The 18,593-nt window shown below is 38.6% G+C and overlaps 1 protein-coding gene across 1 annotated transcript; it reads left to right on the forward strand.

Moving 5' to 3' along the window:
* On the forward strand, positions 1,638-14,878 carry LOC8057883 (myosin-11). The gene is made up of 39 exons (XM_002436713.2): positions 1,638-1,817; positions 1,968-2,096; positions 2,209-2,352; positions 2,490-2,635; positions 2,842-2,998; positions 3,093-3,151; positions 3,270-3,429; positions 3,574-3,723; positions 3,820-3,956; positions 4,043-4,189; positions 4,288-4,389; positions 4,470-4,527; positions 4,634-4,735; positions 7,925-7,962; positions 8,114-8,240; positions 8,326-8,496; positions 8,580-8,711; positions 8,831-8,940; positions 9,034-9,094; positions 9,473-9,650; positions 9,737-9,942; positions 10,043-10,162; positions 10,380-10,478; positions 10,656-10,874; positions 11,029-11,168; positions 11,362-11,473; positions 11,555-11,605; positions 11,694-11,774; positions 11,871-12,041; positions 12,115-12,270; positions 12,370-12,576; positions 12,675-12,818; positions 12,971-13,041; positions 13,123-13,222; positions 13,482-13,538; positions 13,667-13,723; positions 13,824-13,904; positions 13,983-14,065; positions 14,162-14,878. The coding sequence occupies exons 1-39, from the start codon at positions 1,815-1,817 to the stop codon at positions 14,283-14,285; spliced, it is 4,590 nt and encodes a 1,529-aa protein (XP_002436758.2). The 5' UTR covers positions 1,638-1,814; the 3' UTR covers positions 14,286-14,878.

Genomic DNA, 18,593 nt, shown 5'->3' on the forward strand with positions numbered 1-18,593 from the left:
TAGACACGTAATAAAAACATGGCTACAATATTGTTTCTACTTTTGTAACACGTGTTTAGGCGTTATAAAATGTGTCACCCGCGACATCACCATGTTAGCTGCCACATCACCTCTCTACGCCAGCTACCACGTCATCTTTCCACATCACCTTTCTTTTCTGGAATGAGAGCTGTGTATCATTGCATTAAGAACATCACCTTTCATGTCATCTTCCACGTCACCTATATCGTCTCTATACTTCTTAATACTCAATGATGTGTCACCATAAAATTGACTATAATAGTAGACAAGAATTATGAATGTATCTACAATATTATCTCTATATATTTTTACATGTAATGAAACATTACTATAAGGCATAGCTACACTAGTAGACACATGTATGTACATCTATAAAAGCATATCAATGTGTTTAGACATGCATTCTAACATGTCTATAAAACATCTATTCATCTAATATATATGCTTACGAAAAACATATCTATGGAGACTGACATAGTTCGTACAAAGACGCTTCTAACACATTTTCGTAAAGCGTGCCGACATTCCTATGGAGACAAATTAAAGCATATCTACTATCTAAAAAAGCATAGCTAAGGAGAGTTGTCTTGTTGTGCAAGGTACAAGCAACAATCTTAATTGGGAGGAGAGATACTAGCACCAATCTTGTACGAGAATAGGTGCATGGTAGATAAGAATGAACACAAGCATTGGGGGAAGAGCTTAGGGAATAGGGGGTTGGGGGATCTCAATATGCCTATGCACCATGAATAGGGAGGAGAGAGAGAGAGGAACATTAACGACAATGGTAGTGTCACACGATGGAAGAGGGGTGGCAGGAAGAAGAGAGATGTGAGGAGAGAGAGCATGGTACTCTTTTGGTTGTGGAGAGGTGTGGATCAATAATGGTATGACGATGGATGATGAGGGGCATTGTTGGATGTGACAAATGGAGGAGGGGCAACATTGGCGATGGTGGATAGATGTGATAGAAGGGTGATATGTAGGAGAGGGGGTGGCGCTGGCGGCAAGGACAAGAGAGATAGCAGCACTGGTATAGAAGAGGGGAGACTAGTTGGAGCGAATGTGCGGATAAAATACCTATGTCTTGTGGGGAGAGAGAGAGAGAGAGAGAGAGACTACGGAAAGAAGCGAGATACGGATAGTGAAGAGAGGCTTACCAGTAATGCAAAAGTGAGACAAAAGAATAGGAACCACTATGACAAGGAAAATTATAAGATGGAAAAATGAGAATGAGATCTAAATACTTGGATTCTAGAATGAGATTATAGAATCCAACCTATCTTCCCCAAACCTATTTTTATACCCCTTATTTTGTATCCAGATGTTTACATTCACTATGTAGAATCCTGAATTTTTTTAAGGCATGTAGTATATATGAAACATTTTCTCTCATATATGCATGTCGGGCACCTTGGCCGAGCATGCTGCCCGACTTGCATGCATGCAATCAGCGCGCAAATAAGCTGTGTGGCCCATGTACATGTGGTTTGTGTTTGTCCGGAGCGAATTGCATGGCGCCCCGCAGAGATCGAGGCGGGGGCCGGCCATGGCCGCTCCACGTACTCCACCTCACCCTCAGCCCCTCCTCTCCCTCTACACACTTGCTTCACATCTCCATCTCTCTCTCCACTCCCCCGCTTTTGCGCCGTGACAGCTCCCTCCCCGGACACAACGGCGACGACGACGACGGTGGGGGAAAGTCAGAGAGAGATATGAGCCCGTCCGCCCCCTGTCTCAAAGCGTCGTTGTTCGACTGATTATCCTCCGCCGAGTGCCGCGCCGCCGGCGAAATGGTGAGTTCTTGCTTCTCTTTGCATAATGCATGTTTGGCTTTGCAACGGATCATCTGGGAATGCAAATGCTTTGTTAAATATATGTTCTCATATTATTTTAGAAACTCTTGTAGACGTATGATACCTGAGACTCCCAAATTTCCATTGCAGGGGACCAAAGTTAATATAATCGTGGGGTCTCATGTGTGGGCTGAAGATCCTGACACTTGTTGGGTCGATGGAGAGGTGGTTAAGATCAATGGCGAAGAGGCTGAGATCCAGGCAACCAATGGGAAAAAGGTAACATGCATTTATTTGGATGTTGTCAGCTTTCATCATTTGGTCTTGTAAATTGCTTCTGGGCTTTAAATTTTATATAATCCTGCTTACCATCATGCTGCCACATTTTTAGATTGTTGCAAATTTGTCGAAACTGTATCCCAAAGATATGGAAGCAGCTGCTGGCGGAGTTGATGACATGACAAAGCTCTCCTATCTCCATGAACCGGGAGTGCTGGAGAATTTAGCGATAAGATATGAGCTTAATGAAATCTATGTATGTTAATTGGTGTTTTTTTACACTTGTTGTGTGATCACTTTACTTTGGATGTGTCATTGTTTCTGTTGTACTCAGTTTGAAGCTTTGAGACTCACCCCATGTTCTTTATGGCTGACATTTTATCATTTACTCAGACATATACTGGCAATATTCTCATTGCTGTAAACCCTTTCCAAAGGCTGCCCCATTTATATGATCCGCATATGATGCAACAGTACAAGGGTGCTCCATTTGGAGAGTTAAGTCCACATGTTTTTGCTGTGGCAGATGTTGCGTACAGGTAAGTCTGATAGTTAGAGGAGGTTGGAACCGGTCTTGTTCTTACATGACTACTGTTAAGTGTTTTCTCGTTTTCAGGTTTCTATATATTTCTTTGAAAAAAACTGTGTACCTTCTTTAGTGCACTACAAAAGGTTGATAGTTAGGATCAGCTCAGTATTTCCACATCCTACAAGCTGTTCTCACTGTTATTTTTTACTTGAACAGAGCTATGATTAATGAAAATAAGAGCAATGCCATTCTTGTGAGTGGTGAGAGTGGTGCTGGAAAAACAGAAACAACAAAAATGCTTATGCGATATCTTGCCTATTTGGGTGGTCGGGCTGCAACTGAAGGTAGGACAGTAGAGCAACAAGTTCTCGAGGTAAGACAGCCAGCGTTTGGCCTTGCAAGATGATTATAATGTTACATTATTTATACCAAGGTTAAAAATGTCTTGTTTATTCCTGTGCCTGCAGTCAAATCCAGTTCTTGAAGCTTTTGGCAATGCAAAAACTGTGAGAAATAATAATTCTAGGTAAAAGAAATTCTAGAATAAGTATCCTATTTATAGTCACTTGCCTTTTTCTCTCCCCAAAACTTGGAGCTGCATATGTGTAGGTCTCATTTTTTTCCTTTCATAATGGTTGGTGCAGTCGGTTTGGTAAGTTTGTTGAGATTCAGTTTGATAAGCATGGGAGGATCTCTGGTGCTGCTATCAGAACTTACCTTCTAGAAAGATCACGTGTATGCCAAATATCTGACCCAGAGCGCAACTACCACTGCTTCTATCTCCTTTGTGCAGCACCACAGGAGGTATTGATTTACATTGTCCTCATGTATTTGTTATGAGTTATGCACTTGTGGCTGGCATTCTTTACACAAATTTTGAAGTTTGCCTACTTTTTAGAGGATATTTGGTTAGTAATACAACTAAATCCTATGGCACCAAATCTTCAGGATGTCGAAAAGTACAAATTAGGAAATCGTAAGACTTTTCACTATCTCAATCAATCAAATTGCTATGAGTTGGTTGGGGTAAGTGATGCCCATGAATACTTAGCTACCAGAAGAGCAATGGATATTGTTGGTATCAGTACTCAGGAACAGGTAACTCAATTATTTCCATCTGTTCATTGACATTATTGATAGCTACTTTAACTGAATGTTTTTTCCTCACTTGTCTACAATTTATTTTCTATACAGGATGCTATTTTTAGGGTTGTTGCTGCTATCCTTCATGTTGGCAATATTGAATTTTCCAAGGGGAAAGAAGTTGATTCCTCTGTCTTGAAAGACGAAAAATCTAAGTTTCATCTTGAGACAACCGCTGAGCTTCTTATGTAACTACCTGTCTTGTTTTGTTTCATTGTTGATGAGATTATCATGTGCATCCTGTATGGAGTGTTGAGGGGTCTTTGTGTGTCAGGTGTAATCCTGGAGCCTTGGAAGATGCTCTTTGCAAGCGTGTCATGGTAACACCAGAGGAGGTTATAAAAAGGAGCCTTGATCCTTACAATGCAACCATTAGCAGGGATGGTTTAGCAAAGACGATATACTCTCGCTTGTTTGACTGGTAAGACAATAATGCCATCCTGTTCTTTATAGTATTTTGCAACATGCAAGAAGAAAGAAAAAACTCACTCTCCATTGTGAACCACCACTATTTTTCAGGCTTGTTGACAAAATTAATAGTTCCATTGGGCAAGATGCTAGTTCTAAATGTCTTATTGGTGTGCTGGACATCTATGGTTTTGAGAGCTTCAAGGCGAACAGGTAACCTTCACTGCAATATAATCTTGTATCTACAATCCACAATGTTCTTTTGAAAGACTGACACATCATAATTTCTGCAGTTTTGAACAATTCTGCATTAACTATACAAATGAGAAATTGCAGCAACATTTCAATCAGGTAACATTTGGTCGCAAGGAATGTTTCATGTGCATGAGACTTGATAGCCATTTATCAACCAAAAGAATACACATTTATGTCAGAGGTATTTCTTTGTTCTTTTCAGCACGTTTTCAAGATGGAACAAGAGGAATACACTAAAGAACAAATTGATTGGAGTTATATCGAGTTTGTGGATAATCAAGATGTTCTTGACCTTATCGAGAAGGTACACGTAGATATCAACATATAAATTTAATATAAAGCATTTTTTAGAAAAAAAGTTTCCCCTGCTTTATTAAGAATAAAGCATTCAACAAAGTTTAGCACAAAGCGTCAAGGCGTGCCGGCCAACAACATCGCCTGACGACTAGGAGCATAAAACACTTCATAAGGTTCTGGCAACCTCTCGTTACTCTCCGTACTACTCGGCTGAGCTATATTTATCAAAGACAGAGAAGTTGAGGCTTCCAAGTTCCAACTCTGATGTTCCAGGTGCCATCTGATCCTCCCAGCCAATCCTTAATGGTTGGCTCATTTGCACTTCCAACAAAGTCACCAGCGCTTCCACCTGGTTCCCAAGCTCTTGCATGTACATTGGTCCCTATAATCTCAGCATCTTTGCGCTTCTGATCAGCGCCATCTGTTCCCCAGTCCATTGTGTCCCCTGAAAATATAAATTGTTGCGAAGTTTCCATAAGCACCATAAAACAGCGGAAGTAAGAATATTAGTGATAGCATGTTTTTTGTTAGCTATCCACCGTGAAGCAACAAACTCGAAATCCCAAGTCCCACAAATGCCTGTTAAGTGTTAACTCTAAAACAATGACCCACATTCTTTTTTGCCACACAACATTCGAAAAAGAGGTGACAAATAGACTCTTGTTCTTCATAGAACAGAAAGTTCTTCCCTTCTTTTCCCTAAATTGTCTCTGGTAAGCAGTTTGTTCTTTGATAAGAGCCACAAAAAAAAATTGCAGCCTAGGGGGTATTTTAAGTTTCCGTACAGTATGAACAGAGATGGGGAAAAGTCCCCTATGAGGCCCTATCCGTTTCATCCCCGGATCGGAAGGGATTTGATCCCCTATAATTCAAAATCCCCTTTGATCCCTCTCCAATCCACTTGGATTAGAATAAACGAACAGTCCCTGAGTGATCACATCATACAGAGATTGAACTGAATATTTTCCAGATGAGTTAAAACTCCACAATAAGTGATCTTCCTCCTCAACTAAACTTACATCCTCCATGATAGCTATGAGGTCATACCTCATATTCATTAACCTTTCCAAGACATTTCTTCTAAAAGAAAGCATAAACTGATTACCATCCTAAACCTAAGCTATAGTTTTATTTTGTTGTTCACAGATAACATAAAGCGGCCAAAATTGTATAGCTACGCTAGAGTTTCCAAACCAGTAATATAAAGCATTTTGAAGTTGAACATTCAAATTATGTAATTTATAGCTTTTTTCGCATTTTGGTGTCACCTTGCATAGTCGCATCAATCATGCGTAGTGGGCCTTGTTTAGTTCCCAAATTTTTTTTGACTTTGAACACTGTATCACTTTCATTTTTATTTGATAAATATTATCCAATCATGAAGTAACTAGGCTCAAAAAATTCGTTTTGCAATTTACAGACAAACTAGGTAATTATTTTTTATTTTCGTCTATATTTAATACTCAATGCATATGCCACAAGATTCGATCTTACGAGAAATCTTGAAAAGCTTTTGATTTTTGGGTGAACTAAATAAGGCCGTGGTATATGTGCTGATTTTGAAAAACTGGTATATGTGCTCATGTGAAATGCAATCAAGCACTTCTCAATTATGGATACGATAAGGCATGGTTTAGTTTCAAGATTTCGTATCACATTGAATTTTTGGATGTATTTATGGAGCATTAAATATAGACGAAAACAAAAAACTAATTATATAGTTTATTTGTAATTTACGACATAAATTTTTTGAACCTAATTAATAGTAATTGTCAAATACAAACAAAAATACGTAGTTAAAGTCAAAAAATTTTGCGAACTAAATAAGGCCTAAATATATGGTGTCCTGGGGGTGCTGGCGCCCCCCTCCTTTATATGGAGCCGTTGCCAGGTGCGCTGTTGGCCTGTGACGGTGTTTCTTCCTCCACCTCCCTCGTCTCGCGTTTCTCCGCCCTGGTCCGTGCTCCCCGTAAGCACAGCCCGCCCCCGTCCGCGCCTCCCTATGAGCACGACCCCTTTGTGAGGGCGCGCGTGCCTCCCCACGAGCTCGCCCCTCCTGTTCGTGATGCAGCAGCTGGATCCAAGAGGAGATGGGGAGGAGCAGAGGAGGTCGTGGGGAGCGGAGGCAGCCGCGGTGGATCCGCCCCTCCTCCCCGTGACGCAGCAGCTGGAGGCCAGGAGGAGACGGAGAAGAGCAGAGGAGGGTCGTGGGGATGAGCAGGGCCATGGCTGGCGTACTAGTTGGATGTGATGCGAGGAAGATGGGTGACGCCGCGGCGGTGTGAGTGGTGACTGGTGAGGATGAGAAAGACGGCTCCGTTAGCTCTGTTTGCTTCAGTTTATTTCTATTTGTATAAGGCCTTGTTTAGTTCCAAAAAATTTCAGATTTCCCGTCGCATCGAATCTTGCAGCACATGCACAGGGTATTAATATAATTGAAAATAAAAACTAATTGCATATTTTACCAGTAATTTATGAGACAAATCTTGCGAGACAAATCTTACGAGCTTAGTCCATGATTGGATAATAATTACCAAGTATTAACGAAAGTGCTACCGTACCTAAAATCCAAAATTTTTGCCAACTAAACAAGGCCTAACATAAACGGCAGTAAAGCTGGATACAGTGGAAGGGCCATTTGGTACTCATAAACTTATTCAGGCCTTGTTTAGTTGGGAGATAGAAATTTTTTGGTGTCACATCGGATGTTTCGTAGGATATTGGAAGGGGCATTTGGATACTAATAAAAAAACTAATTACATAACTTGACTCGAAACTGCGAGACGAATTTATTAAGCCTAATTAATCCATCATTAGCACATGTAGGTTACTGTAGCACTTAAGGCTAATCATGGACTAACTAGGCTTAAAAGATTCGTCTCGTGATTTCCAACCAAACTGTATAATTAGTTTATTTTTATCTATATTTAGTACTCCATGCATGTGTTCAAATATTCGATGTGATAGGTGAAAACTTTTTGGGTAGAAAACTAAACAAGGCCTCATTAGAGAAGCAAAAGCAATGCAAATGACCCTTGTTTTGGCCAGAGAAAGATGTTTCACCCATTTTTATTGTACTTCTTTTAGATCTCAGAAATCTTTATGAGTCAGTTTTCTAGTGGATTTTTACTTTGTTTCATGTATTAATGGGTTTAACGATAATACTGAATTTTATTTGATTGTCCTCCATTTGCAGAAACCTGGTGGTGTTATTGCACTTCTTGATGAGGCATGGTATGTCTAACGATCATCTTTCTTGTTTTTCATGTCTTCTCCATGGTGTATATTCACCTGTGTGACATAACTGACTGTGAGTCTATGACCAATGACTAGATGAAAAGTTATGTTAACATGCTCCCTTTCCCTCTCTTTTTACTGCATCCAGTATGTTTCCCAAGTCAACACACGAGACATTTGCCCAGAAGTTGTACCAGACTTTTCAAAAGCACAAACGATTTGTAAAGCCAAAGTTATCTCGTACCGATTTTACAATTTGTCACTATGCTGGAGAGGTACCTTTTTTGTAGAATTCAGTTACATGAGGGTATTATTGTATATTCTTGTTTGCGCTGATGCTGGTGGACTTATGGTATTCAGGTGTTGTATCAGTCTGATCAATTCCTTGACAAAAATAAAGACTATGTTGTGGCAGAGCACCAGGAACTGCTAAGTGCTTCTAAATGCTCATTTATCTCTGGATTATTTCCACCTCCACCAGAGGAGACATCTAAATCTTCCAAGTTCTCTTCCATTGGAGCTCGCTTTAAGGTTAGATCTACATCCATTTACTTTTCTCTCCTTTTGTTGATATGCAAAGTGGATTTTTCATTTCTATGCTTTCTACATGGCAGCAACAACTTCAAGCCCTTATGGATACATTAAACTCTACAGAGCCTCACTATATCAGATGCGTGAAGCCAAATAATGTTCTAAAACCAGCGATTTTTGAGAATGTCAATGTCATGCAACAGTTGCGATGTGGTGTAAGTGATCTTGAACTATGACTTATTATTACGGTCTACTATAGTGCATATGGTAGCTAAGTTGAAATCTATCTATATGGAAAAATCGCTTGATTAACTTTCATGTTATTTATCATCAGGGTGTACTTGAGGCTATCAGGATCAGTTGTGCTGGGTATCCGACACGTCGCACATTTTATGAGTTTTTGCATCGTTTTGGAATACTTGCACCTGAGGCCCTTGAAGGGAAGTAAGTTTGTTATTGAACTTGTGTTGATTTGTATTTTCACAATGGTGTTGCTAGTGCTTCTAACAGTGCCTTTTATTTTTAATATCTTAACAGTAGCGATGAAAAAGTTGCATGCAAGAGGATTTTGGAAAAAAAGGGCCTATTAGGCTTTCAGGTAACGTGAACTCAAATTCATTTTTCTTATCGCATAGTTGTGTTAACCAAAGTTAATGCCTAACTTATGGGAGAGCTATTAGTGATCTCTCAAAGCAATTTGTTCATGGTTTTTCGTACTCCCTCCGTTTCCAAATATATGGCATTTACAGGGCAAGCTAATTAGTTAAAAACTGAATTGGTTAGCTCCTCCTATATTTTAAAATGGAGGAGGGGTACCTATTTACTAGTGCTTGCTTATTTTTACATTCCGGGCAACCAAACACTGCAAGCATAGCACCGAAATATAGACAAATACAAGACCTTGATAACTGTTTTGCATTAGGGATTCAATGTACTACTTATTTTCATCACACTAACTCGGATTTATATTTCTTAGATAGGTAAAACAAAAGTTTTTCTGAGAGCCGGCCAGATGGCTGAACTAGATGCTAGGAGGACTGAAGTACTCAGTGCTGCGGCAAAAACAATTCAGGGGAAAATGCGGACACATATCATGCGAAAGAAGTTCCTTTCTTTGAGGAAGGCCTCTGTATGTGTTCAGGCCATATGGAGAGGTATGTTTTGCATATAATTAACTATAGCACTAACCCTGTTTCATTTTACTAATAACCAATTGACAATATCATGCTTCACGTTTTAGGAAGATTGGCTTGTAAACTGTATGATAACATGCGAAGGGAAGCAGCTGCCATCAAAGTTCAGAAAAACCAACGTAGGCATCAGGCAAGAAGATCCTACAAGCTCCACTATGCTTCTGTTCTTGTAGTGCAAACTGCATTGCGAGCAATGGCAGCACGAAAGGAGTTCAGATTTAAGAAGCAATCTACGGGAGCAGTTACAATTCAGGTGGTTTTGAGTTACTAGTAAACAATTATCCAACTCAACTGAGCTAATGATTCGACAATGGATATGTACCTTACCTAAATGCTCTGACTCTGCATGGCAGGCTCGTTATAGGTGCCATAGGGCTCATAAGTACCATAAGAAGTTGAAATGGGCAGCCATTGTTGCACAATGCAGATGGAGGGGAAGAATTGCAAGGAAAGAACTAAAGAAACTCAAAATGGTATGCATTGTATCCCAGTAAATGCACTATTGTACATGTCATGTTTCGTGTTATTGAAACTTCAAGGAATGAAAGATATAACCACATGCCCGAGGAGAGTAAATGATGCCATTTTCTGCGGAGTAGATCATAAAGTTGGCAACGATGTAGCAGCATCAGAGTGTGCAAAAGACTGTCATTTCTAATGCATTGCAATATGTTATCATCTTCTCTTTAGGAAGCAAGAGAAACAGGTGCACTCAAGGAAGCAAAGGATAAACTCGAAAAGAAAGTGGAAGAACTTACATGGCGCGTGCAGTTAGAGAAACGACTAAGGGTATCTTTTCTTTTAACTTCTTTGTTTCTTCTCATATCTTCCATTCCGTAAGCACTTCTAAGAAGCAAAACATAACGGTGTCAATATTTCAGCTTCTGTAGTTTTAATATGTGCTAAGATATTGACATATTACTATTGTTTCAATTATTTGACACAAGTGACTCCATGTGCACACAGACAGACTTGGAAGAAGCAAAAGCACAGGAGTTGTCAAAAATGCAGATTTCTATGGAAGCATTACAAGCTAAACTGGATGAGGCAAACACAAAGCTTGCCAAGGAGCGAGAAGCTGCCAAGACTATTGAAGAAGCGCCTCCTGTAGTGAAGGAAACTCAGGTCATCGTCCAAGACACCGAAAAGATTGATTCCTTAACAACAGAAGTTCAAGAACTTAAGGTTTGCAGTCTACACCAACTGTTGTCCGGAATTTTCTATTCATTTGCTCATCCTTTTACAACAACGTGACCCTATCAAATAAACTGAAGTGCTTCATATTTGGACAATTGAACACTTACACTCAATTTCTGACGTCTGACTTCATTTGCTGTAGACTTCATTACAATTAGAAAAACAAAGAGCTGATGATTTAGAAAAGAAACGTTCTGAAGAGGAACAAGCAAATGAAGAAAAGCAAAAGAAACTGGATGAGACTGAAAACAAAATGCGTCAATTTCAGGACTACCTAAGAAGGTTTATGCTTTTTACATGCTCCTCATTTGCTTTTGTGCTTCCACCACTGATGTTTCTATGTTTTGTCCTATTTTGCATGATCCATATCCAAATTCTCCTTTCATATTTAATCTTTAGACTACACCTTTCCAGCAAAATACATGCTAGAGTTCGTTAAACCATATGTGTGTGTGATCTGCATGTTCTCATTCAGGTTAGAAGAGAAACTCGCTAATGTAGAATCTGAAAATAAAGTGCTTCGTCAGCAAGCTGTCTCAATGGCTCCAAGCAAAATTCTTTCTGGCCGCTCCAAGTCCAATTTACAAGTGAGTGTTGCTATTTCTTTTATCTTATCTTCAATTTTGCAAGATTCCATCAATGAATTACACCTCTTGTTTGGTCTACAGAGAAACTCTGAAAATGTTCAAGTATCAAGCAATGATCCAAAAATAACTCCAGTAAGTGGTTTTCCATAGGTTATAGCAGCATACAATAAATTACTTGAAATATATCAAGTAAACCTTTGTTTCTCTATTGGTGCTTCAGGAATCCAATAATACGTCCTCACCTAAAAAGGAATACGATATTGATGATAAGCCACAGAAGTCACTTAACGAAAAGCAACAGGTGTGGCCTGCCATCTATTCATGTGTCTTCAGGATCACTACATAGATCCTTGGATTCATGTTGCTATGTCAACTGATATGTTTTGGACCTTTGCAGGAGAATCAAGATCTATTAATTAGGTGCATCGCACAACATTTAGGCTATGCTGGGAATAGGCCAGTTGCTGCTTGTATTATATACAAATGCCTTCTTCATTGGAGATCATTTGAAGTAGAACGGACAAGTGTTTTTGATCGCATCATTCAAACCGTTGGACATGCAATTGAGGTTATAATCATGATGCAATTTTCTTCTATCACCTACAACACTAAAGTAACATCATTTTGCTTGTGTTATGTAGACACAAGACAACAATGAAGTCCTAGCATACTGGCTTTCAAATGCTTCGACGCTATTGCTATTGCTTCAACGGACATTAAAGGCTAGTGGATCAACTGGTATGGCTCCACAGCGTCGACGGTCATCTTCTGCTACACTTTTTGGACGAATGACGCAGGTATATGCTCTTATTTTTTGCGCTCATTTTTCTTTTGTTCTTCTTTAAATGAAGCTTTATATTTAATAAATATGCTTTTTATTACCTATCTAATTCTAGAGCTTCAGAGGAGCGCCACAAGGTGTAAATCTTTCTCTCATAAATGGAAGCATGGTTACTGGCGTTGAAACTCTGAGACAAGTCGAAGCCAAGTATCCTGCTTTACTGTTTAAACAGCAGCTTACAGCATATGTGGAGAAGATATATGGAATGATCCGGGATAATTTGAAGAAAGAGATATCTCCCTTGCTTGGCTTGTGCATTCAGGTATTCATGATTTCTTAGTAAAGAGAATGATAACCATCATGTTGTCTTGTCGAACTGATGGCTTCATGTGATTCTCCTTTTCAATACTAACACTGCGGGCCCCGAGAACATCAAGGGCAAGCTTAATGAAAGGGTCTTCACGTTCAAACACTAATACCGCTGCCCAACAAGCTTTGATTGCTCACTGGCAGGGGATTGTGAAGAGCCTAGGAAATTTTGTGAACATACTGAAAGCGAACAATGTCGGTATAATGTTTCTTTTTTGTCTTCATTTCTTAGATTAATTTTTTTGGACACTAGAAAAGCATTATTCGTATAATTTTTTTTGCATGATCACTAAACATGATTAAAGTTGTGTATCATTGTGCCCTGCTTGTATATGACACTGCTGCAGGTTCCTCCTTTCTTGGTGCGAAAAGTATTCACTCAAATATTCTCATTTATCAATGTACAACTATTTAACAGGTAAATTACTTAACTATTGACTTTTGAAACTCCAGAAGTGTCTTACTGAACTTCATTTCAACATGGTCTGTCTGTTTTCAGTTTACTACTGAGAAGGGAGTGTTGTTCATTCAGTAATGGCGAGTATGTAAAAGCAGGATTAGCTGAACTTGAACATTGGTGCTATAGGGCTACTGATGAGGTATCATTAGCTATTCTTATTACATGCCAATTATAGATGGTATAAACATATTCATGAATGAAGATTGTACAACAATTTGTTCTAAACCATATGTCAGTTTTAACTTTTTATGCACATGCTTCTTCTGTGACTAACAACAAAAGAAAATAAACATAAAGGTATTTTTTGGGTTCAAAACATAACAAAGATACATGTTATTTGAACGCTTATAACTTAGCATCAAAATTGAGTTCTCATCTAATGCTTTTCCTACTTGCAGTATGCAGGTTCAGCCTGGGATGAGCTTAAACATATTAAACAAGCTATTGGTTTCCTGGTAATTTGTTTTTCCATTTCTCCTATCATGACAAATTGACAATACAAGGAGTGATGCATAAAGTGTAGATTGCAGCTTCAAAATATAGCAAAATCAAATTATAGTTCTCTCTTTAATCCTTATTACAGGTAATTCATCAAAAGCCAAAGAAAACATTCGATGAAATAAGTCATGACCTTTGTCCGGTAAGGGTCAAATTTTTTATTGTCTAATTTTGTCCCTCGCTCTGCTAGGAGAGAGATATTCCCTTGGATCTTGTTAAGAACATCATGACTTCCTTTTTAGGTACTTAGTATACAACAACTATACAGGATTAGTACTATGTACTGGGATGACAAGTATGGAACGCATAGTGTCTCCCCAGAGGTAAACTTCATACTGTACAGCATTTTTGCATTTCATTACAACTGGATAATAATTGACCATGTATGATTATCATATTAGGTAATATCAAACATGAGAGTATTAATGACAGAAGACTCCAACAATCCTGTAAGCAATTCATTCCTCCTGGATGATGACTCGAGGTTACTTTCTCTTCGCTCATATCAATCGTTTGTCCTATGCCACTTTTTTTCCTTTTTAAAGTACTTGTACTTATGCAACTACACTTTTTAATGCAGCATACCATTCTCTGTGGATGACATATCCAAATCAATGCAGCAGATTGACATATCTGACATTGAGCCGCCTCCATTGATCCGAGAGAACTCTGGTTTTGTATTCTTGTTGCCGCCGCCTGAATAGATGTGTGGCATGATGGCCAATTGGGTCAAAATGATTGCAAGAACCCAGAATGGTTATTGGGCGACAATCTATGCAGAGATAGATTTCTCTAGTTACTTGTGCCCAATGGAATGAAGTGCATGGCTTCCTCGTTAGCACCTTCGTGGCTTTACAGATAGATGTTGATCATCTACACCATGGCAAATGTAACAAATCTGCTAGTTTTTTATGGAATGCCTGGACTCACCTAGTGTTGATCCACCTCTAGTCAAGTAGTTGCGCACCCCATAGTGCTATTGTTTGTCTGTTTGTTCCCATTCATCTTTGCCTTCGATTAATTTCAAAAGTCCAGAGCTTTGGTACCCTAGTTCAAGTCTAGTTTAGAAGGGCTTAGTAAAACGAGTAGAAATTCACCCTTTCCTTTCCTCAGGTTATTTTTAGTTCTAGAGCATTTTGTGGTGAGTTTGTCAGAGCTGGGCAAATAGGATTTTACTTTCCTTTGTCATCAACGGTTCGGTTCTTCGGTGACATCTTTGTATTATTACTGATCTTGTGTATACGTAACATTGAACCACATGCCTACAATGATATAGATGACTATTTTGAATGAATCATTATGTGAGTGTGTTTGTGTATTTTTGTCTTTCCGTTTTGAATGTATTTTCTGTTCTTCCTAGACGCAAGAGGTGAACTAGTTTTATGTGATATGTTTCACTTCTGGGATAGTTTTATACCGGTCTGATTTTCCGCCTCGAGCTCTAAAACAGGACAACTTGCCAATTCAACTCTCAAATTTGTTTAAATTACCTCTTTGCCATGAGTAGAAGTGGTTTCTCAAGGTGACTTCATCTTTTTTAGTTTTATAAATAATTCGATAAATACCTAATAAGGTTTAAACCACAAAGAATATCTCTAAGCTTAACAAAATATTTAAAGATCATGAAAGTATCGCTAAAAGCTTGAAAAAATAGATTTAGCTTTAGGAAAATGAGGAAACTATCTAAACAAATAGGAATTCTCAAACTTTGTACAACAAAACAGGAAATGCAACCAACATGAATGCAAAGTACGAATGCATCCATCATTATATTTATGTTGCACTCTTGCTCAGTGCATCTAATATTTTTATTGTGGAAAGTTTTAAAATTTCTTAGACATTGGTTAATGTTTTTTGATATATCTAGATTTTTCTAGACATTTTACCATTTTCTAGAACTAAATCTATTTTTGGAAGTTTTTACAAATATTTTTAATGAGTCCTAAATATTTTAATTTGGGTCTGCAGTGTCTCATTTTGTCTCTAGGTTTTTCTTGGATTTTTTAGAAGCTTAGAGATTTTTTTTCTTAGTTTAAAACCCTTATTAGATATTTATCTGACTTTTTAATAACTAATAAAAAAATAAAACTAAAACACTTGTAACCGTCATAAGGGTTGATTTAGTCACATTTGGAGTTCAAGAAAAACATCAAACAACAATATAGTTAGGAGGGTAAAAAAAGACTTTCTAATGAGAAAGTTTGCGCTTGATTATAAGAGTTGTTTGGTTGCCGCGCCACGCCAACATGTGGCTGCCATCGGTGCTATGCGTGCTGTTTGGTTCTTATGAAAGTTGTGGCTGCTACTCTCTGTATAAAACCACGTCACAGCTATCACATAAAAATTCATCGCCTAAGGTTCGGCACCACCATCATTGCGAAGTGGCGAGCCAAGGCCAAAAAAGGAAAAGCTTTGGCAACGCCACATATGGAGTGGCAGGCATGAGGGGCCAACCAAACATCCCTATACTAGTTAGGCTAAGCCTTATGATCGAACAAACCCAAGGCATATTGATCCAACCTAGGGCATCCTAATCCTAGCTTATGTAATACACTACATGGTTGTTTGCAAGAATAAGTTAGGCTTATGTTATAGAGCTAGTATTTGGTTGCTGCCATATAGAGATAGGATAACCTTGTGCCAGGAGGCGAGTTACCACAAATGGCAGCATAGAGATTTTTAGTTCCAGGGTGTAAAATTTTGGAGTGTCATATAGGGGTGGCATATGGGTGTTCATATACTAATAAAAAAGTAAATTACAGAATCCGTCAGTAAACCGCGAGATAAATTTATTAAGCCTAATTAATCTCTCATTAGTACATGTGTTATTGTAGCATTTTATTGTCAAATCATGGAGTAATTAGGCTTAAAATATTTGTCTTGCAAAGAAATCACAATATGTGCAATAAGTTGTTTGTTTACTCTATATTTGATACTCCATGCATATGTCAAAACATTTGATGAGATAGGGTGTAAATTTTAAGGAACTAAATGTTGACGGTCAATAACGTCAATTTTTATTATAACTTTAGACCCGAAGGAAAACATGAAAACACACTAGTATAGGGTTTTATCTGACAATTTTCACAAGTTTTGCATATTCTGTATTTTCTAGGATGAATTTTACGAAACCCGAAAATAGAGATTCTAGTGCAAAATAAACACGAAACTTATCCGCCACGACAATATCACAAACGAGGCGTGGAAATACTCTGGAAGACACCCGAAGAGTCGAGGGGCTAGAGGCCGCCAGGTGGGGTCGGCCGGCCCCACCCTAGCGCCGGCTGGCGGCCCCTGCTATTGTTTCGCCCCCCCTTCTGTAAGTTTCCTCCACCGCCTATGAGGAGTCATCTTAGGCCTTGGTTAAGTCGGTTTGATCCTGCGGCGCACGTCGATCCCACCGGGCTATAAATAAAGGGGCAGACCCCCTCTCTGAGGGCACCATATTATGGAGATGTAGAGGCGTCCCTCGAATGGATAACCTCTCACCTCTAGAGAATTAGGGCTAGACATTCCAATATAGTAGATTAATTCTAGTTGAGAGTTAGAGAGAGCGGCGCTACGCCCAGGTTCCGGAGGAGTCTTTAGAGTAGTCGTCAGAGTTCTGGTATATCTTTGTATCTTTTCTTGTAAGACTTATGCTTTAATATATTTTATCTTCTCTATTTACTTTTATGCATTACATTTGATTGGTTAGTACAGTTGTTATACTTTGGCATAGGATCTTCGCCCGCATCGGGTGCTCTAGTTATTAATTGTGACTAGAGTAGTAATTTGTAGTAGAGACATGGTGTCTAGACTATAGGTTACCTGAAATTGCACCCAGTTCTACGGATAGTTGTGGTAGCCCCAGGTGGTAACAGCCCTGACGGCCGACATATTCCACCACGTTTGGATTGGTATTGTAGGACCGTAGCTAGACCATCCTAGCCCCCTTCTCATCTGTCTGTGGCTAAGTGCTCTGATGTTCCAAAGTGTTATTGTGTGATTGCTTTACCTATCATGAATTAGTTATTATAGAACCCTAGTAATAGAGAAGTATTTAGGAACCTTAAACTCTTCCGTTGGCCTCTCACTTTAGCTATCTACTCTTTTATCATATAATTCTCCGGTGTGTGTGTCATATATATGCATAATTTCTATCATCTATTATTTACCCCTACTTTAGTCTAGTTGGTGTATTAGTTAGTAGATACATAATGGTGAACTATCAATATCTTTATCCATTGTTTCCTAGTGGTAAAATATAAATAACGATACCTGGAATACTTCCGGTAAAATACTATAATGGTTTTCTATACGCTTGCGGAATCTTTCATACTTTAATTGTGCATAAGAAATACCAACACTAAACAAGACTTACTTGAGGAGATGGTTTGCTTCCTAATAATGGCCTATTAGAAGAGCTCTAGCTTTGAAAACATAAAACAACTCCATTTTAGAGTTGGCCTCGCACTATAGAGTTGATATACATATATTGGCTTGGTTGTTAGCTCCAAATACATTATATATATATATATATATATATATATATATATATGAATTTTGTTGAGAATGGCCACTTACGTTCTTGGTAGGTTACCTGCTAGATATTTTGACATATATAGAATGCTCATTCATGTTCAGGTCTTGAAATCGTTTTGTTTGGAGTCTTGGTTCATGAACAGCGGAGCAAGGCTCTCTACTGCCTTATTAAAAAAAGAACGGTTACAAGCAACTCCTAACGTAAGTCTAATGTTTAAAGTATTGTGCTTAATGCCATAGAAATTATCATAAGACTAATAATTTGTGTATTATGATAGAGGCCTGTTTGCTTGGTTGGTAAACCATAGCTGAAAATATTATTCGCTGATAATGAACAGGCAACACATGAATACATATTTAGAGGTGTTTGATTCATCTAACTACTTCTAAATTTAGTTCCATCTAGCCTCATTTAATTAGCCATTGTTTATCCAGGTATTATAACTAAATGAGACTAAATTGCCTTTAGTCTTCTTTAATCACTTTGG

Source organism: Sorghum bicolor, chromosome 10, assembly GCF_000003195.3.
Source record: "Sorghum bicolor cultivar BTx623 chromosome 10, Sorghum_bicolor_NCBIv3, whole genome shotgun sequence".
Lineage (NCBI taxonomy): Eukaryota > Viridiplantae > Streptophyta > Magnoliopsida > Poales > Poaceae > Sorghum > Sorghum bicolor.

Excerpts from the sequence above, each read along its gene's own strand:
- LOC8057883 (XM_002436713.2), top strand. Across the intron at positions 7,963-8,113 it reads GCACTTCTTGATGAGGCATG|TATGTTTCCCAAGTCAACAC; the intron begins GTATGTCTAACG and ends TACTGCATCCAG. Across the intron at positions 13,905-13,982 it reads CGCATAGTGTCTCCCCAGAG|GTAATATCAAACATGAGAGT; the intron begins GTAAACTTCATA and ends TTATCATATTAG.